The sequence below is a fragment of the Euphorbia lathyris genome, chromosome 2 (genome assembly GCF_963576675.1).
Source record: "Euphorbia lathyris chromosome 2, ddEupLath1.1, whole genome shotgun sequence".
NCBI classification, from domain to species: domain Eukaryota; kingdom Viridiplantae; phylum Streptophyta; class Magnoliopsida; order Malpighiales; family Euphorbiaceae; genus Euphorbia; species Euphorbia lathyris.
In genome coordinates this window covers 59249141-59271397 of record NC_088911.1, presented here as the reverse complement: position 1 = coordinate 59271397, position 22257 = coordinate 59249141, and the positions used below count along the sequence as shown (strand labels likewise).

General features: G+C 31.6%; 1 protein-coding gene across 13 annotated transcripts; it reads left to right on the top strand.

Moving 5' to 3' along the window:
- Positions 1 to 12139: 12139 nt before the first annotated feature.
- Positions 12140 to 20219, top strand: LOC136218364 (uncharacterized). Of its 13 annotated transcripts, none has more exons than XM_066005191.1 (12): positions 12235 to 12255; positions 12359 to 12478; positions 13613 to 13916; positions 14014 to 14156; positions 16067 to 16471; positions 17862 to 17923; positions 18018 to 18254; positions 18331 to 18501; positions 18671 to 18720; positions 19223 to 19355; positions 19498 to 19535; positions 19776 to 20216. In XM_066005191.1, exons 6-12 carry the CDS (start codon positions 17885 to 17887, stop codon positions 19870 to 19872), a joined length of 765 nt encoding a protein of 254 aa, XP_065861263.1. In that variant the 5' UTR covers positions 12235 to 12255; positions 12359 to 12478; positions 13613 to 13916; positions 14014 to 14156; positions 16067 to 16471; positions 17862 to 17884; the 3' UTR covers positions 19873 to 20216. The 13 variants fall into 13 exon arrangements, 12 of the variants coding, with proteins under 12 accessions (XP_065861258.1, XP_065861267.1, XP_065861266.1 ...); XM_066005190.1 differs by having other exon boundaries at positions 16067 to 17352; XM_066005192.1 differs by lacking the exon at positions 16067 to 16471.
- The last annotated feature ends 2038 nt before the right edge of the window (positions 20220 to 22257 follow it).

Genomic DNA, 22257 nt, shown 5'->3' with positions numbered 1-22257 from the left:
TTGGAAGTCTAGGGGCGAAGTAGCAAATGAAGACCCTAATAAATAAGTATAAGTAAAAAATCAATTTTGTAAAAAAAAAAAAAACTTAAAAAATGACATATTTTTATTACATTTAACAATAGGTCTAATAAAAACATCAAATTTCATATAAAAAATTATTTTATTTTGCATTAAATACACAGTTGCTCATACAAAACATTATATACGAATATTTCTAAATGTAGAATCACAAAAAAAATAGTGTCTACATCAATATGCTATAACATATTTCTCTCTTCTTAAAAAAACATATTTCTCTCTGCTAAACCATTTAACCTTTCTTGTGATGTTGATGATCTCAAATGGTTTTTCAATAATTTTAACTTTAAAAAAAAATCAGCAGATACAACGACCACTAACATAGTTAGAAGGATTCGAAAAGCAATTGAATATCTGCTGCTTTGATAAACTCAAGAATTTCAAATGTTAAAGTTGACAATTTTTGCAAAATAATTTGCAACACTTTCATTTCTGAAAAAAAAACATCATCTGCATCAACATGTGAAAAAATATTATAAAGAAAATGTAGTCATAAATTTGTGTGTTGTGATTGTTTAGGCCTATGAGTTATATTTATTGTCATTGCATTTTTTAAGATTTTAATTTATGTATTTTTTATAAAAAAAATATTTTTGGCCCCCTCCATCCCTTGTGTCTAGATATGTGTTGCGATTTGTTTAGACTTAAGATTAGTTCCGTAGTCGTTGCATATTTTAATATTTAATTCTTATATAATTTTTTTTTTTGGAAAAAACATCATTTTTGGCCTCTTCCTTCCTTAACTCCTAGGCAGGCGCCCCTCTTGCTCATGTCCAAGAACGACCTTAAGTTAAAGTCTCATGTCGCAATCCAATGGTATCAAATAGACCCGTTAAGGTTAACCATATCCTCCATGAACTAAAGTTTATGAATTAACTGAGGTTGTGCATACACAAACAACACCTCAAAACTAACACTACCAAAAAATACCATCCAAATAGGCAACTTGCATATGAAGAAACTAGATTTTTTTTAAGAACAATCCAAACTTGAGCCTTGCTATTATTCCAAAGCATCCAAATTCCTCCACCATAACCATTAGTCTCAATAAGGTCAACATTTGTGATTTTTAAACTACGTCGAAGAGCATCCGCCCTATCACCCGATATACGAGTCTCAAGCAAAACCAAAATAGCACAAGCAACACACAAAATTCAAGTGACAAAGAGTTTGGTGAAACTCATTACCACCGGCTCCAAAACAATTCCATGTTATAATTATAAGAAAATTTGAGAGGATAAGAATAAAAGAAACAATGACACATCAAGAAATTGCCATCAAAAGACTCATCATCAGAGGAATCAAAAGATTTTGATGATGACCTAAGAACATTCAAAACCTCCCCGGACTTCTCATTATGAACAACATGTGATTTATCACCAGAAGGGTTCATCTCAAATATTCGATTCAAAGCAATAGAAAGGAAATTGCAGAAATTGAAAGCTTACTAGAAAGAAGATTGAAGAAGTGGTCTCAGAATAAAAAAAAATGAAATGCTTGAAAAGTCACTATATATAGATAAAATGCAAAAGATGTGCCATTAAGAAGAGAGAAAATACACCATCCTCTTTTATTAGAGGTATAGCATTTGAAAAGCAAAAGAACAGTTACTGAAAATAGACTATTGGTTTTCCTTTCATTATAACCTTACACTCGTCAGACCTTTTGTACAATCGAGGTCATGCTTCATTAAATGCGTAGTCCAAATGAGTACTTAAGATGAAGAGTTTTCGCATAGCCTTAAAGGGCATTTTTACCCTTACTAGGAGGGTTTCTGATAACAATCATATAAATATACACTAAGGACACGTCTCCAATTCTAGTTCAAGGGCTCAAGGTCGGCTCTACGTCGGGTAGCCAACACCTTTTCCGTTTTTCAAGAATAGGCCTTGCAATACAAGAAGCTTGAAACCCTTCATAATCATAAATTTACTTGAGATATCAAGTGGTTAATGACATCAAGCCGATTAAGCTAGAGATCTTGAGTTCAAGTCCTAATTATACAATAAACTTTAATTTGGAGAGAGTCCATCTGAAAAGGTGTCGACCAACATCGAACTGAATAGGATACATTAAAAAAAAAAGAGAAAGAGTCCTAATTAGAATAATGTTAGAGTACATATCCATCCTATTGAAAGGAATCATAGTTGCAATATAATATAAGCATTTTCTTTAAAAGTAAATGCATAACAGTCATATGTTTGTGAGGGACGAAGGACTTTTTCGAACAGGATTAAAAATGTTATCTTCGTGGGAACAAAAATATTTTCCTATTAGAACTAATAATATTATAAAAAAACCATTTAAGTCAATCCATATGACTGAAAAATATCAAAGATGTGTTATTTTAGACAAAATAAACTTTTATAACATTATTAAACGTCTCAAATCTTAATTAAATTCTCAATTTATACCTTAAAAGACAATTAAGTTCTTAACTTTCTAAAATCTTTCTAAAATCGTCAATTAGATCCTCCAATCTATACCTTAAAGAGAAAATATGCGTCTAACCTTCTAAAACCGCCATTGGATCCTTCCAAATTTTGATTGTGTTATTTTATATTTCTGGGTGTATCATTATCTTATAATATTTTTAGTTTGAGTTATTGATTCAGTTTTAGTAGCAGTTAAACCTAACTGAAATACAAAATTTTATATATATATATATTTGTATGATCTATTAATTTTGATTCCATTCAACCAATATTTTTACTAAAATCGATCGAAACCGTAAATATCATAAAATATTGATTAAAAAACCGAGAAAACAATATGAAATAATCAAATCAAAATTTTATTCCAATTATGGAATCCAATTGATAGTTTCAGGTTTGTTCCTTTTTATGGAAAGGGGTTAATGTGGTTTTTTCTGAGTTTTGCACTGGTATTGGATGGTCGGTTGGCAATGGGAGATCGATTAGTTTTTTGGAATGATACTTGGCTAGGGAAGCAGCCTTTGTTGGAGATTCGTTCTATTCCTCCGCCTCCGGAGTTTCGAAATTGGAGAATTGCGGATGTTGTGGCTGAGGATAGAGAGTGGGGTTGGTCTAAGTTTGATCTTTTTTCAGGCTTGAAACTCTCCTGAGAATCCGAGGAGTTAAAGTTAGAAGCATAGAGGAGGATGGCGATACTCGCTATTGGACGTTTACTAATAATGGTGCTTACTCTTGTAAATATGCTTTTAAGGCATCTAATCGGGATATGGATATTCCTCCTTCAAACATTTGGAAGGTTATTTGGTCCTTGAAGGTAGACCTGGCAATTATCGTGTTCGAGTCGTGTTCGTGCCGTGTCATTTCGGGTTCGTGTCACAAAAGAGTAAACCCAAACCCAACCCAAAAACTTTCGTGTCAAAGTCGTGTTAACCTGTTCGGGTTAGTGTCGATTTCGTGTCGTGTTTTCGGGTTACATGTAATTTTGTTATGCATATATATTAATAATAACTCTTAAAAATATAAAAAGATATGGTACTGTTTTTAAACGTTTTATATCATTTTTAGATTAGTATGTTAACAATAATTATCGAAAAGTTCGATAATATCATGTTAGAGGGTCATGTAATGTGTTTATAACAATTTAGGAAATTCAAATCAATATTTGTAATTAATAATTATAATTTTATTATCTTTATTAATAAAGTGACATAAAAACACGAGAGAATATAACAATAATTTTCAATATCCGTGTCAGTTTCGTGTTTTCGGGTTGACACGAAAATTAACGTGTCATTCCGTGTCGTGTCAACTTTCGTGTCGTGTTATAAAACCCTAAACACTAACACTAAAAAAGCATGTCGTGTTCGTGTCGTGTCATCAGGTCGTGTGTCGCTTTGTCGGGTCTACTTGAAGGTTCCTTATCGCATTAGGAGTTTTCTTTGGCTCTGTGCTAAGAATAGGCTCCTGAAGAATGTTGAAAGAAAAAGACGACATTTGGTGGACTCTGATGCTTGTAGTAGATGTAAAGCTCATGCGGAAACCATCTGTCATGTTCTTAGAGATTGTGTTGGAAGTAAGGTCGTGTGGATAAAAGTGGTGCCTGAACAGTGTCTTTCTGCCTTCTTTTCCTATTCGGAACAAGACTGGTTTAGGGAATGTGTTGAAGGGAAGATTTTGGCTGAGCTCGAGCATGGAGAAATTCTGTTTGATGTGGTCTGCCACCAAATTTGGCATTGGAGGAATGTAGATGGGTTGGGAGAAGGAGCGGTTGTCATTCCTAATTTGCTGGAGTTCTTCTTCAGGAAAGTTAAATCAATTGTTGAGAGTTTTACAGTTGATAGTTTAGCAGGTTCTATCCCAAGGACAACTGTTCATCTGATATGCTAGGATAGACCTGGTGAGGGGGTGGTGAAGTTGAATACCGATGGGTCGTGTAAAGAGAATGGAAGAATTGCTGCCGGTGGTGTTTTGAGAGATGCTGGAGGTGCTTGGTTGTTTGGTTTTGCTCAGAATCTGGGCTTGGGCTCTTCGTTTATTGCTGAGCTCTGAGGTATCTTTTCTGGGCTTAGGATGGGAGAGGATCTGGGGATTAGGAAGCTGCTCGTGGAGTCAGACAATCTCGAAGTAGTCAATTTAATTTCTGATAAAAGGGCTTTGTGCTTAGGGAGCTAGAATTTAGTCAAGGCAATTAGAAGGATTTGCTCCTCTTTCGTTAATATCAACTTCTGCCATGTTTACAGAGAGCAGAATCGGGTGGCAGATCGGCTTGCTGCAGAAGGCCATGAGAGGGCTTTGGGCGTCTCGATTTTCTCATCTCCCTCTGATTTCCTTTTGTCTTTGCTTTCAGAAGATAATGTGGGAGTTAGCTTTCCTAGGCTAATCCCGGACTAACTTGTTGTGGTTTTTTGTTCTTTCTTTCTTTTTCCTACTAAAAAAAATTGTTATAGGAAAAAATGAGTTAAAAAGTGTTATAAAGATAACGAGTTCATTGGAAATAATTAATAATGGTAATATAGTTATTTAAAAATTAAAATTCAAATAAATAAAAGTTTTATAAAAAACGAGGTATTAAAACATACAACTCAAATAAACTCAAATAATTTGAAATATTAAAATTATACTACAAATCATTAATAGCTTATTTGTTTTACCTACTGTTTGTTGTTACGGTTTAATGTATGTTGTTTGAAAAGACTGTTTTTCCAAGAGGTAACTAACCGAACATCAAAAACTTTCTGTTTTGAAGTGAAAAGTCAAACAAGAGGTTTACATGTGTAGAATATAATTTATATTATATATATAATAGTGGAAGCAGAGAGAAATGAGGAGAAGTGTTTTAGATGCCTTTTTTATGAGTTGTCAACGTAGTAAAAAATCAAAATTAAAAAGATTTAATTAATTAAACAATAGTTCAATTGTGTTGTTGTTTTATTTTTATTAAACAATAGTTATTATAGTTTCATCTTTCAGATCCATTTTTGCTGTTACCCAGGTTCCATACCTCTCGCTACCTTATCCATGTTTTCTTTTTTATTTATCTTTTTTTCAAACTGATATCTCCAATTGAAGAAATCCGATAGAAATAGAAGATGCATGGACAACTAAAATTGGAAAACACAAAAGTGTCAAAAATTACAAGAAATTCTTATATTTCTCAAAGTAATTATTCATTTTTTTTTCATATGTTGTAGTTATTTTTGTTCTCAATTGTGTTGTTGTTTTATTTTTATTAAACAATAGTTGTTATAGTTTCATCTTTCACAGATGAAATTTCATTTATGTCGTTACCCAGGTTCCATACCTCCCGTTACCTTATCCATATTTTCTTTTTTATTTCTTTTTTTTAAATGACCAAAATAAAGATTTTGTATATTTGCATTCCTTTTTAGTATATACTAGTCGAAAACCCGTGCGATGCACGAGGTATGAAACTTTTATATAATTTAGATAAATAAATTGACATATTTACTTTTAAATAATTTTCTATCATGCTATTAAAAAAATTTATATTATGTATATTTGAAATTAATATATATTTTTTAATGATAATTCAAATTAAATTAATTTTAAAAATAATTGACTACTTTTTTTATAGAATTTTAACTAAAGATGAATGATTTATTTATTTTTACAAAATTCAATGATTTGTACTTTTTAGGAATTTTAATACATTTTCATATTCCAAATATTCTGTGAAACAATAATAATAAAATAGCAGATTAATTAAGAAATATATTAGAATATAATAAAAAAACCAAAAATTGAATTAAACTATAATTAAAATTAAATATTATATTTACGATACAAAAGAATTACAATATAGGTTAAACAAAAATTGAATTAAACTACAATTAAAATTAAATATTATATCTACGATACAAAAGAATTACAATCTATGTTAAAATGGAAGCAACATCAATATATTATTCTATAAACTATTACAATCAATACTTTTCTAATGTTGCATATGAAGAAACTTTATCAATTCAATATGTTACATATAAAAAAATAAAATTCGTAAGAATTAGTCACAAATTCATCTTGATGATAATTATTTTGGTTGATGGAATTTCATGATCACCAGGTATTCGAATTCAATTATTCATTCTGCTACAATAACCCAATATATGTAATTGAATCAGTTTAAGATGATGATTTCTCTTATTTTCATCTCGTAATATCTCATCAAGACATTCGATCAATTTGTTCTTCATTCTTTCACTATATAGAATATCAGCGATTCTCGCAGATATCACTTATTTGACTTCATTAATATTTTCTAATAATTATATATTCTTGAATTTTGTAAGTAAGAAAAACAAACAAAAGAATTGAAAAAAATGAAGGGACGAAAAAGATAATTAGGAGAGAACCATCTTCCTCTCGGGTTTTTAAAAAAAAAAATAAGAGAGAATGTCGAGACGTAAGCGTATAAAGAGGAGAGTGAAAATATTTTTTGCCCATTAATTAAACATTTTATTTTTTCTTAATGAAGTATTAAGTCCATAAATTAATTTTAGTTAAATAGAATTAAATCGCAATTGTAACCACTCAGTAAAAAAAACGTTTTATAATTAATATGTGAAATTAATTATATTAATTAGAATCATTATGCTCAACATTTGAGAATTTGAAGAGATTCAAATGATAATATTTTCTTAATTAATATTTTTCAATAATTTGTTCTATGATCATATTTCATTTTCATCTGTTAAAAACTCTTGAAATACTAACAATTTTGTACGAACCATAATATAATAGTTAAAAATTATATAAGCCAATGTTGCAAAAGCAATTATTTCAATATCCATAATTAATGTACATTTTTAGGATTTTGAGCATCAAAATTTATTTTTATTTACCTTGATTTTGAATTCGTATCTAGCATAATCCACATTCTTCAAGAATAAACATCTTATCAAGCGTATTAGACGCTTACAATCTCCTTGTCTAGAAAATTGGAAAAAAATAACTTATTGATAATAATAATAATAATAATAATAATATAACATATATATTGAAATAAACTTCATTGTAAGTATAATATTCCAATATCTCTTTAATATTTTATTTAATATGTCTCAAACTTCAATGAACAACTATCGTGTGAAACTTTATATCTATTTGTACCAAAATGCATAAAAATAAAAAATACAATCCATATCAATTAGCTAAACTCAAACTAAAAAAATGAGTGGATTTCAACATGTTCCGAATTAGAAAAATTAATCTAACTTCAATTAAAACTAAAAATTGAGTTCATAAAAAGCCGGAAATCTAAATTTTAGTTAGAGTTAACAATCAAAACGATAACACCTAGGAACATATACTAAAAAAGAATGCAAATATACAAAATCTTTTATTTTAGTCATTTTGAAAAATAAATAAATAAAAAAGGAAACATGGATAAGGTAGCGAGAGGTATGGAATCTGGATAACGACAAAAATAGAATTTCATCTCTGAAAGATGAAACTATAACATCAATTGTTTAATAAAAATAAAACAACAGCACAATTGAGAAAGCCAAAAATTGAGTTTATATAAAACCGAAAATCTAAATTTTAGTTAAGAGTTATCAATCGAAACGATAACACCTAACAACATATACTAAAAAAGAATACAAATTTACAAAATCTTTATTTTAGTCATTTTGAAAAAAATAAGACAAATAAAAAAGAAAACATGGATAAGGTAGCGAGAGGTATGGAACCTGGGTAACGATAGAAATTGAATTTCATCTCTGAAAAATGAAACTATAACAACTATTGTTTAATAAAAAGAAAACAACAACACAATTGAGAACAAAAATAACTACAACATATGAAAAAAAATCGAATAATTACATTGAGAAACATAAGAATTTCTTATAATTTTTGACACTTTTGTGTTTTCCGGTTTTAGTTGTTTATGCATCTTTTATTTCTGTCGGATTTCTTCAATTGAAGCTATCAGTTTGGAAGAAAAAAAAGACAAATAAAAAAGAAAAATGGATAAGATAGCGAGAGGTATAGAACCTGAGTAACAACAGAAATGAATCTGAAAGATGAAACTATAACATAATTGAGAACAAAATAACTACAAATATGAAAAAAAATCGAATATTTACCTTCAGAAATATAATACTATCTATCGTGACTAATGAATATAATGGTGGAATAGTATCTATCATGCTTTATATCGAAGTTTATTTGTGACTTTTGGATTTCCTTTGCTTTGTGTTTTTTCATCTTCCCATAACTCTTGCTTTCTTTTATTATTTTAACTAGTTTTTGACCCGTGCGATGCACGGATTCATCTTAATATATAAATATTAACAAAAATATAATTAATAATTACAATTAATGATATAAAAAGGAGGAAGTGACACCTCAGCTCCATCGTTACTGTTTTATATTATATATAGATATGCAAAGAAATAGAGAGATTTTAGGGACTAATTTAAATTATGTAGAACTTTTAGATATAGATATGCAGAGAATTAGAGAGATTTTAGAGATTAATTTAAATTCTGTAGAACTCTTAGATATAGTACGGATAAAATAATCTTTTTACAAATAAATATAATAATATAACTAAAGTTAATATATTATATTTTATATTATATTTTTTATCAGTAAAAAAGGAGGAAGTGACACCTCAGCTCCATCGTTACTGTTTTATATTATATAATATAGATATAGATATGCTGAGAATTAGAGGGATTTTAGGGACTAATTTAAATTATGTAGAACTTTTAGATATAGATATGCAGAGAATTAGAGAGATTTTAGGGATTAATTTAAATTATGTAGAACTCTTAGATATAGTACGGATAAAATAATCTTTTTATAAATAAATATAATAATATAACTAAAGTTAATATATTATATTTTATATTATATTTTTTATCAGTAAAAAAGGAGGAAGTGACACCTCAGCTCCATCGATACTGTTTTATATTATATATATATAGATTAATAGGCTAGTAATTATTTAATATATTATAAATATAAATTTGTTATTTTTAATTAATTAAATATTTATTTTTAATTAATTAAATATTTTTAATCTGATTTTTTACTACGTTGACAACTCATCAAAAAGACCTCTAAAACACTTCTTCTCATTTCTCTCTACTTCCGTAATTATATATAGTATAGATTGCTAGGTGTTATCGTATCGATTGTTAACTCTAACTAAAATTTAGATTTTCGGCTTTATATGAACTCAGTTTTTAGCTTTAATTGAAGTTAGATTAGTTTTTCTAATTCACAACATGTTGAAATCCACTCATTTTTTTAGTTTGAGTTTATCTAACTGATATGGGTTGTATTTTTTATTTTTATGCATTTTGATAGAAGTAGATATAAAGTTTCACACAATAGTTGTTCTTTAAAGTTGGAGACATATTGAATAAAATATTAAAGAGGTATTGAAATATTATACTTACAATAAAGTTTATTTCAATTATAAATTATGTTATATTATTATTATTATTATCAAGAAGTTATTTTTTCTCGGTTCTCTAGCCAAAGAGATTGTAAGTGTCTAATACACTTAATAAGATGTTTATTCTTGAAGAATTTGGATTATGCTAGATACGAATTCAAAATGAAGGTAAATAAAAATAAATTTTGATGCTCAAAATCCTAAAAATGTACATTAATTATGGGATATTGAGATAATTGTTTTTGCAACATTGGCTTATATAATTTTTAACTATTAAATTGTGGTTTGTACAAAATTATTAGTATTTCAAGAGTTTTTAATAGATGAAAATGAAACATGATTATAGGACAACTTGTTGGAAAATATTAATTAAAAAATATTATTATTTGAATCTCTTCAAATTCTCAAATGTTGAGCATAATGATTCTAATTAATAGAATTAATTTCACATATTGAGTATAAAATTTTTTATTTTTGTACTGAGTGGTTACAATTGCGATTTAATTCTATTTAACTAAAATTAATTTATGGACTTAATACTTCGTTAAGAAAAAATAAAAAATTTAATTAATGGGCAAAAAATATTTTCACTCTCCTCTTTATAGGCTTATATCTTAACATTCTCTCTTATTTTCGAAAAAAAACGAGAGGAAGATAGTTCTCTCCTAATTATCTTTTTTGTCCTTTCATTTTTGTTTTCTATTCTGTTATTTATTTTTATTGCTTACGAAATTCAAGAATATATAATTATTAAAAAAATATTAATGAAGTCAAACAAGTGATATCTGCGAGCGTATACAGTGAAAGAATGAAGAACAAGTTGATTGAATGTCTTGATGAGATATTACGAGATGAAAATAGGAGAAATCATTACCTTAAACTGATTCAGTTGGATATATTGGGTTATTGTAGCAGAATGAATAATTGAATTCGAATATCCGGTGATCATGAAATTCCATTAAGCAAAATGATTATCATCAAAATGAATTTGTGACTAATTCTTATGAATTTTTAATTAAAATCATTCACCTTTAATTAAAATTCTATAAAAATTAATCAATTATTTTCAAAATTAATTTAATTTAATTTGAGTTATCAATAAATAAATATATATATATATATATATAAATTTCAAATATACATAATATAAAAAAAATTCATAGCATAATATAAATTACTTAAAAGTAAATATATCAATTTATTTATTTATTTGAATTATATAAAAGTTTCATATCCCATATATCGCACGGGTTTTCGACTAGTAATAATTATAATGATGACTAAACAAATTATAAAACATTAGTATAATTGTAGGGTTTTTTTTTTCTCACCTTATTCCTACGATATAACTCTCTTTTATACAGACGAGATAAACTAAGGGCAAATTACAAATCTAGTCCAACTAAAGTGGTCCACTTACATATCTAACTCACTTTGCTTCCATCTCACCAAATTAGACAGTTTCATCCATTTAAGACAAAATTATCCTTAGTTCTATTCGATCGATCCATCTGCTCCTGCTCCCGCTCCCGCTTCTTCTTCCGCTTCGTCCGCTTCTTCTTCTTATTCTTATTCTTCTTCTTCGGTTCATCTTCTTCAATTTCTGATACTAATCGTTGGCGATTTTTGAGATTATTGAAGTATTATGTTCAATTTTCTGTAGAAATGACATGTTATTAGTTTATACGCCTGCTTTTCTCACTGGTCTTGCCTCTTTCTTCATCTGTAATGATATCGTTTCAATTTCCTCTATTTTCCTCAATTTTCCTCCATTGTTGTCGCATTTCGTCATAAATGCGACAACTCTTGTCGCATTTGTGGCGAATTCGTCACAAATGCAACATCGCAGTAGTTCAATTGTTAGATTTTTTTCTTTCTCATTCTTTGAGCTTTCCATCCTAATCCTCTTCCACAGACATTAATTCTTCAAAGGTTGAATGAAACATAATTTATTCTCTCTATAAACCACCGCCTTTTCGTCGGTTTGGAATGACGAAGAAGAAGTTGAGAATCTGTGAATTGAAATAAGAGTATTCTTGTCCAAAATGGATGAAAGTGTCTAATTTGGTGAGATGGAAATAAAGTGGGTCAAATATATTAATAGACCCCTTCAAATGAGATAGATTAGTAATTCGCCCATAAACTAATCATCTATTCATCTTGCAAGCAATTGAAGATGATGTCGTTTCACCTGGGAAGAATATACCCTGTCGTTTTCATTCTGCAGGCATATTTCCCTTTTCACCTGCCTTCCTTCATTCCTTGGATGTGCTATGGAGGACCGCTTGTCACCCAAGGATCCTCTACCTTCAGGTCTTTTTCCATAATTTTTAAGGATTCCTTTTTCAATTTTGTCCTTGGATTTTCCTATCTTCAAAAACATTCTAAGAAGTCAATGAAAATTGGATTATTTCAGATTCCGTTGTTAAATTCAATGAGAAGCGCGAATGGTCAGCCTCACCGTCCAAGGTCCTCAATCATTTCGCCACCAGTGGAATCTCCGTTGCCGTTGCCACCGGCGTCACGCATCCTTTAGGTTTTTCCTCGTTTCCAGCTTTATTATTATTATTATTATCATTATTCGTGTTTGTGCAAGTTTGATATCTGGATATGATTCCTTTGGATGTGGTGAAAGATGCAGAAGGAAAAATGCATTGTTTTTGGGTTGTGATTATCAGGTCATAGGTGTTAGTGTTCATGAAAGGGAAATCTGGGAAATGGGAATGATGCAATGATATAATATAATTATGGTTTTCTAGGCTTTTTATTCTTTGAAATAACTTTGATATTTTTCTATTTACTTCATGGATAAAACTCATGTCCTATTGGTCTGATTCCCATTTCTGTGCTAGGTTGTTTTTACATTTTCCCTGCCTAGTAATGACAAATCAGATAATAATGTCGATATTTCCACAAACAAGGCATAAAATTAACTTTGTTATGCAACAATAGAGAAATGAAGCAAGTAGTGCTGGATTGCAGCTGTAGAATGCCAGAAATTTTCGTAATATATATGCATATTTCAAGGGAGATGGAGTACTATTGCCCTAAATAGTAAACAAATTTATATCCAAGTGAAGCACTTTTTGTTGGTATTTTGATTGAATTCAGTACCTTAAATTAAAAATGCTGCACTCCATTATTAAATTGGAGATTCAGATCAGGGGAATATAACTTTTAGCTTGGGATGATGTCCAAATTGCAAAGCCCTGTGCTGATTTTAGGAGTGCTCATAGACTGGTGACCTGGTCCATGACAAGTATTTTGAATTGACGCATTATAAACAACGTTGCAGAAAAAGTGGAAGCTATAATGTGATATATACTTCACCATTCAGGAACAGCATAAAGTGAGTAGAGAACTAGAATCTGTTATTCAGTGCTTTAATTTTCTGTTACAAGCATTTATACTAGCTACTAAGAGTGCCACATCAGCTCATCAACTTGGATGAGCTAGTTACAATTCTGTTTTCAATTCCTGCCAACTATAACTTCCTAATCTCTATCTTTAAGCTGTAGATAGTCTTCATCTATGTTGCACAGACACTCCTCTTCAGTAGTGTTTCTGTGTTTCGTATCCGTGTCAGTGTCTGTTTTCATTTGAAGGCTATTTTTTTTAAGGTTATGTTTTAGAAATAACGTTTCTGGTGTCCGTTTCTGTATCCGTGCAGCATAGGTCTTCATCACCCCCTCCCCAAGACGAAAGCGATGTAGAAAACACAATTCCCATCTTGATCAAACTGGATTTATCTGATTATGTGATATAGGTTTCGTAAGTAGCTCAGCCAATTGTTCATGTGATTGGATGTAAGGTTGAGATAGGAAACCATCAGTTATGTACTCATGAGCAAAATGACAATTTATGTCAAGATGTTTTGTTCGTGCATAGAAACTTGGTTAGCTACAATATGGATGGCAGCCTGGTTATCTCAAAAAAGAGGAATGGGAAGCTCAACATCCAACTACTCTAAGAATGTATGATAACCATTTCAACTCACAAGTTGTTATATCCATTGCTATTCAACCTCTACTGATGATTGACTAACTGTAATCTGTTTCTTTGCCTTCCAAGATACCAAGGAATTTCCCAAGAAAATGCAATACCAGCTTCTTGTCTCCTTACATCTGCCCCAATCAGAATCGCAATATCCTGTAATTCTGAAACTGTTGTCTGCAGAATAGAACATCCCAAAACCAGAAGTTCCCTTCAATTATGTAAGTATATCCAAGGCAGCAAACATATGTGAAGTAGTTGGTTTACCCATATATGGACTTAATTGTTGTGCGACATAAGCATCTATGCTTGAATGAAATCTCTGTGCACTAGTCTACCAATAAGCTGTGTAGATAATCATTATTGATGTCAATTTGGTGGATTGGCCAATGTTTGGCTGCTTCTATAGCTAAAAACACAGTGACAGTAACCACTTTTGTACCAGGTGAGAAACTGTCTTTATAACTAACCCCCAACTCCAGGTTGTACCCTCTAGCAACCGATCGAGCTTTCTACCTTTCCGCTGATCCATCAGACTTGTATTTGACCTAAAAACCGACGTACAGGTAATAGCTTTCTTTCCCTAGGTAATGAACCAATTTCGAAGTCTTGTTACTTTCTATGGCTTTTAACTCCTCCTGGATAGCTTGTACCCACTTTACATCTCCTTTGCTTCCGATAAGTAGTAGGTGCATTCACCTTTTTAATGTTAGCAATAAAAGCTGTTTAGTATAGAATAACTGTGGAGCAATCTGTAACACCTGAAGAAACTTGGTTAGTAAAAAAATCAGCTAACCTTCTGATATTTCAAGTTGACCTCCTATGAAACTCTGAAAAATTGCTTCTAGGCATAAGGCTGTAATTCTGCTTTAGGATTTGCAGTAGAGTTGTCAATATCATGACATTCTGCTGCAACATTTCTGGACTTTTAAACCTCTTATGAAATCCTGACGGGCACTGATGCTGAGTGTGAATCAGGACATTTAGAATAATCACTTGGCTTGTCATTATTCTCATTATCAAAACCCTGTAATCCAGTATATAAAACTAGATCAGAATTGTCATCAAAATCAGGAGCAAAAGTAGGTGGTGGTAGAAACTGTTGTATTATCATCTGCATTTTTTTTTAAAACCTGAATGTTTCTTATCAGTTTTGTGAGGAAAAACATCTTCTTAAAACACGCCCTAGAAATAGCAACTTTGTGATCTTGTAAATTGTATAACTTGCATCCCTTTTCTTTTCCCCAAAGAACCTTCTAAGTGAATTGCAGCAAAAAGTCTGCAGTGAAATTTTGACTTGTGTGGAATAGTATTAGCCATATAAGTCAAACACCCAAGCTTTCTCAACATTGAGTAATTTGGTTGCTTCTTCTGATACAGTACCCCATAAGGACTCTTCCACCCCCAACCTCTAGATGGATGAACATTAATCAATGTAGTAGCATGTAATGCTGCTTCCCCCAAAACATAGTTGGTAAACCTGCCTCAAAAAGTAATGATCTTGCCACAGCTGGCTAAATGTCTATGTTTGTGTTCTACGGCACCATTTTGTTGTGGTGGATACACACAAGACCTCTGTTGTATAATCCCATGTTTCTGAAAATTTCCCCGAGTCAATGATCCCAGAAACTCAGTTCCATTATCCGTTCTCACCTTTTTCACACTCACACCAAACTGCATAACGACCATCTTGAAAAAATTGTCATGTAATTCAGGCACCTGAGTTTTGGATTTAAAAAAATAAAGTCCAAGTAATTCCGGTGAAATCATCTACCACAATTACCATGTATCTAGAACCAGCCAAAGATTTTTGTTTGTAGGCCGGGGCCCTCAGCCCACACATCCACATGCAATAACTCAAACTTAGAAAGAGTTCGAATACTTCTTGAACTCAAAAGGTTTTCTTCATTTCTTAGCCGAATGACATACATATAGGAATATGCGCTCTACAATTCAAACTAGGAATATATGAAAATTTTGCATCAGACATGTGGCCTAAACTCATGTGCCACGTATACAAATTATTTGTAGCAGTGTTACCATTAGCAACAGTTTGCAATTTTCTTTGAAATTGAATTAATATTCCATGAGAAAACAAGACCATCAATGCATTTTCATTTTTCATAATCAGATGATTCAGGATCTGGTTCGAGATTATCTTGTATTACAGAATCTGTTCTATGTTTAGCATGTAACGCTCTAAGCATTCCATTCAGAGGAGTAATTACAAGTATCAGACCAGGGTTATCAGTTTGAGTGTTTGATGGGAAAGGATCTTCAACATTTCACTCTGATTTTCAAGAATCGTGTGATTGCGATTTTCAATCAAACTCTTGATTGATCTTGTTAGGTGGTGGAGATTTGTAACGTTCACTGTGATCGGGAGGAGAAGAAGAACCTCCTTCAGCATCATGAGTTTGAAGAGCCTGTACGTAGCTTCTTTGTGGAGGCATGATTTTCTTACTGAATTCTACAAATTCCTCTCAAGTTCTCTCTCAAAACTTGATGCCCTGATACCATCAAGAACACTCATAAAGTGAGTAGAGAATTAGAATATGTTATTCGGTGCTTTCATTTTCTGTTACAAGCATATTTTTACTAGCTGCTAACAGTGCCACATCACCTCATTAACTTGGATGAGTTTGTTACAGCCCTGTTTTCAATTCCTTGCAACTATAACTTCCTATTTTCCATCTTTAAGCTGTCTGTGCATAGTCTTCAACAGCCATCACATGGCTCTGTTAACCACAAGCTGCCATTTGTTTTATACTCTATCATAGTCCAAGACATGAATGTAATAGTAAAATCCGCTGGCAATCCAAATTCAGTGTGTCCCATGGATCATATCGCCTACCAACTTGTTCCACCTCCAAATTGCATTGGAGGCATAAGGGGTCTGGGATGAAATTTTGATGAACAGTTTCTGTTGTTTTTTGTAGCTCTGTGGGGGCAGTGGCTCCCTCATTTCTCCACCAAGTTCCCCCCTAGAGACTAGGTTTGAGTTTGGACCAAAATTGTAGCTGGAAGTGGGATAGCAGAATTTCTTTCTTCTCTTTATAAAGGGCAGCCCGGTCGCACTACGCGTCCCCGCTGAGCGAGGGTCCGGGGAGGGGTCCCACCACAAGGGTGTACTGGGGGCAAGCCTTCCCCTGTCAATTTATTTGGCAAGAGGCCGCTCCTAAGACTCGAGGAAAAATTTCTTTCTTCTCTTTATGGTGAGGAAAAATTTAGGGGTAGGAGGCATAGCTACAGCCAGAGCCAAATAAAGCCTCAAGGCTACAGAGGGGCTTAAATATCATCCCATCTATGGGGAATCCAACAGCGGCAGCGAAAATCAAAACTGGATTTGGGTGCCACAAGACTCACTTCCTTACTGCTGAGAGCACCCTCACGAAATTCTGAAATTATATTTGTCAGGTCAGATGCCCTCTGTAGATGGTATACATGAAACTTCTCCCTTAATTTTTGCTATCATAGGTTTGAAGATGAGAATAGAACGTAGGGAAACAAGGAACCATAAATGTCAATGCATGGACTTGCCTACTGAACAAATTTTGATCCTTCAATTTCAGTGTATACCTGTATGTTATCCTTTGGCCACAAAACAAACTGAGATTTTGAGGCCAACTGCAAACTTTTGATCATGGAAGCTCCAAGTCTATGCTCAGGCATTGGGTAGATGCGAAAGGGCAGACGAAGTTCAGTCTTTTAGCATCATATTTCTCTTGTTAATAAGTATCTGAAGCACATCTTTATATGGCGGAAAAATGCAAGAATTCATAGGAAAGATATAGCACTGCTCTTAAAATAATTTATTTGAGTTGCTTACTTCAACCAAATTATAAAGAGAATGATGTAGAAGAAATAAGTAATAAATTATGTGGGATGGTGAATTGTATATAATAATATTTCAACTTGTAAAGCAGATGTTCTCAAAGTCCGCCTGCAAATGCAACTTGTCGGCCAGAGAGGTCCTTTGACTGGAATGGTGGGACAAGGTTTTAGCATGACTTCATGATGATAATTTGGTTTACTTGATTGTCTTGTAGTGAAGTTTCTTTAATTTGTTGCATAATATACAGGGCAGTGTCTTTGTGCACATGGTGAAAAATGAAGGACCAAAGGCTTTGTATCTGGGATTGACACCTGCATTAACAAGGTCAGTTCTTTATGGAGGTCTCCGGTTAGGGCTGTATGAACCCTCAAAGTGTGCCTGCAATAAGGCCTTTGGGTCCACCAATATCTTGGTTAAAATTGTGTCCGGAGCATTTGCTGGTGGATTTGCAACTGCACTGACCAATCCGGTTGAAGTTATCAAGGTATTCCTATCATATTACATAATCTGGAAATTTTCTTGATAAATCTTCTCTGATAATAAACTTCTTCTTTTATTAGGTTAGGTTGCAGATGAATACAAACCAGAAACAAGTTGGACCAATTGCAGAAATGCGAAAAATTGTGTCTGAAGAAGGAATAAGAGCTCTTTGGAAGGGTGTTGGCCCTGCTGTTGCTAGAGCTTCTGCTTTGACTGCATCACAGCTGGCAACATATGATGAAACCAAGCAGGTCATTTTCTAACCATGCTCTTTTCACTTCAAACATCTCTTAAGTAATTATCCACGTGTACTAAAAGGTTGTTTTACATTTGATTGCGGTTTGAATTTATCATTTCTCTGTACACATCAATTCATTTGTACTCTGTATTAAAGTTTTCAATAAACTTCCATCAGTGCAGGTTTTGATTAGGTGGACACCTCTGGAAGAAGGATTTTATCTGCATCTATTGTATGGTTTTTCTGCATGTACTATTCTTATTCTTTCCGTAAATGTGTCAACTATTGTAATAAAGAGAAACATGCGGGTTTATTGGACATTAGTACAAAAAGCCCTTCAACTTGGCAGGTCAGGACAAACTAGACCAAATTGACTTTTCTAGCCAATAATGCCAATATCTTTTCATTTTTAGGCCAATATAGTCCAAATCATGACTTAACTCGCCTGACTCAGTAATTACGAAATACTAAGTAAACTTGTGAGTTGGACTAAATTGATCCAAAAATAAAAGGTGGAGGACAAACAAGATCGAACATAATCCTACCAATTTCATTCTAGGCTATATTACCTGAAAGGACACAGTATATAGATGAAGTATGACTTGATATATTTTGCATCAATAAATATGGCCATGTACAAGTAACTCCGATGTTCAAATTACATAAATGCCTAAATGTATTTGCAACTTTGATCTATTTTCCCGGATGCTGAATGTATATTCTGTCTTATGAAGCTCGAGTACAGTCGCAGGCGCAGTGAGTACCCTTGTAACTGCACCTGTGGATATGATTAAAACTCGCCTCATGCTGCAACGAGAATCTAAGAGAGTTAGAGGCTATAAAAATGGATTTCATTGCGCATATCAGGCATTAACAGAATTCTCCCTCTTTCCCTGATATTCCTCTTTCTAACCATCTCGCTTTTATTTATGATCACTGACATTTGCATTTCTTTATTATTCTCTCCCCCTCACAGCTTATTGTATATTGTCTTTACTTGTGGTCGCAGGTCATGCTTACAGAGGGCCCCATTGCACTTTACAAGGGGTGAGATTCTATCTAGACCTCAATGATCATTCCTATACTTAGATTTGTAGTTCTAAAGCATGCTTATTTGGAAAAGATTATGCTTACAACAAATAGATTATAAACACAAATTGAAATTTAACCCTTAGTGGTCTCCCTTTTGTTCATTAGGCTGTAGGAAAAATAGGAACTCATGTTTGGAAGTTATTCTAGTTTAATTTGTTCATGATTTTGAAGTGTTGACTTTTATATTTTTGACAGGGGCTTTGCAATTTTTGCTAGATTGGGTCCGCAAACTATGATTACATTTATCCTATGTGAGAAGATGCGGCAAATTGCTGGATTGAATGCCATCTAGTGCTGACCTCAAAATGCCAGTGAGTTGAGAATGAGGGAATATAGTAGTCAGCTTTCTTACCACATTTTATTTAAATGGCCATTTTTTAGCCATTCTAATTTGGGGAAATTGAACCTTGACTTTGATAGTATCCTGTCAAGAGGTCCATTTATTTGATTGATTTGTAGCATAATTCTTTTTGCTCTATGCCCTCTTTTCCCCGGGGTTGAGCATGGTCCTCCAAGCAGAATTGTGAAATAAATTGAGGATTCTTTTTTTTTTTTTTTGTCCATTTAATTATACAGTTATGTTTTGTGAAGCAAAAGTCTATTAGTTAACAAATTTGATCTATATAGTATATGGATTCAATTACTGAAGCATTTTTGTTCTGTAAAACTTTTTGCCCTTTTTAGATGAAGATTGTATGGTTTATGTCTGAATTTTGTTCACAAGGATGAAAAATGTATGGTTATGGCAATTGCAGAAGGTTCATAAAAAAAGCTTAAAAATTTACCTTCTGTATGGAATATAAGATCAGTTAATCTGGTTAACCATTTCCAAGGTTATCGTTAGGGTTTGATTAATCTTTAGGCTACTGTAACTAGTAACTAGCCAGCTATATAGGTATGAGAAGCAGGCTTTGATTAAAATTTTAGGTACAACTAACTCTCGTTTATAGGGTGGGTGTAATTAAAATAATGCTCCTGATCCCCCATAATATCCCAGTTAATTAATAGCCATTATATTAAAATTAGAAATGTTTAACATACCAGTATTAATTATATTATTGGTTATATTCATGATTGACCTGGCCCTGGTTATATTCTACTTTTTGTCTTTCTTATACTAGTCACCTCACATTTTAATTGCTCCAAATTGTAATTTATCCAATCAAATAAAAGATTTCTTCTTAGATTTAGAGATTGACAAAATTGGTAAAAATAGTACTCCATAATAGTCATTTTGTGTGTCTAAAAAAAGATTAAAACTTATGGACCAATAAGGCAGGAATTGGTCAAGTCAATATCACTGAAACATAACTATATCTATCCACCTATAGCTCTTTGACCCTACACAATACAATACAATGTCCAAATGGGTATTTTTTTAAAAGGCCCCATTCAAGTGATTTGCTGGCTGCCAATCAATAAATTAAATGCACTGCCTACCTTATAAATATATACTTATTTGTATAGATTTAGCTAGTAGCTTTAGTTAGATGAATTTTGGGTAGTCGATCAACAACAATAATGGTCATTTTGGCTTTGGCTTCAGCCTTATTTCTTTGGAAAAATAATTCCAACATTAATACTCCTTTTTTTAACTAGGAATGTGAAATTCTATTTTATTCTAAACCCGGTGATACAAATACTGGAAAAGAAACTAAACGGGTTTGTGAGATAAAAATCCTTCTATGAGTCCCAACCCCTAATTAAAACTATCAATTTTTAACACAATAATACAATTTATAAAGATAATTTACTTGATACTATTATCATTTTCATTTATATCATAAATAACCATATAAAATATATAAACAAATAATATTATCAATATAATAACGAGTTTTGATAATTGTACTTCTATACATGAATTATAAGTTGTAACTAGCCTAACTACAAAGTAATGCATAATTTTGAACAACAATTGGGATTTGTTAATGAAATTTCATTGTAATGAGTAAATTAAAAATAAAAATTTGAATCTGTGGAATAAAAATAAAATAATAGTCAACCCCACGTACTAAGATTAAAGAAACTCCATTAAATTATTATAATTCTATTTAAATCTTGTTTTGCTATACCATTTTTTAATTTTAAATTTTTTTAGTATCAGCATTTTGATAAAGGTAACTTTAGTATAAAGTCAACTGAGCAATAATAACCAATCTAATACATGTCTCGTAACATACACTAAAACGTGACATTCGTTTTGTTACCAATAGAATACCAACAACCTTTTTTCTTTTTAATAAAGATAAACTACTTGACATGCATTTTTTTTTTTTAATTATCGATTTGGGAAGTACAAATTTAATAAAAAATATTATAAATTTTATCTTTAATATTTTCATATAAGATTATTTTTACCTTTATTTGACGGGTTGGTTTAATAATTATTCAGTTCTCACATTAAACTTTTTAAATAATTTTTATAATAAACTGACGGGACGTTTGGTATTCTATTGAGAAAGAGATAAGTATAAAGATTGAGATATGGATAAAGATAAATGATTAAGATAAGGATAAAAATATGATAGTCGAGAATTGTTATTCAATGTTTAGTACGTGGGATAGGGATATGGATAAAATAATACATTTTACTATTTTAACCTTATTTAAACTACATAACATTAATTTGAGGGATAAGATGAACTTTTCCATCCTATTAAAATCGCAGAAGCTT

Bases quoted from the DNA above. Each gene is read 5' to 3' on its own strand.
- LOC136218364 (XM_066005186.1), top strand. From the start codon at position 12,216: ATGGAGGACCGCTTGTCACCCAAGGATCCTCTACCTTCAG. The intron at 18,502-18,670 runs GTCATTTTCTAA...CCATCAGTGCAG, and splicing joins CATATGATGAAACCAAGCAG to GTTTTGATTAGGTGGACACC. The intron at 19,536-19,775 runs GTGAGATTCTAT...TATTTTTGACAG, and splicing joins CCCATTGCACTTTACAAGGG to GGGCTTTGCAATTTTTGCTA.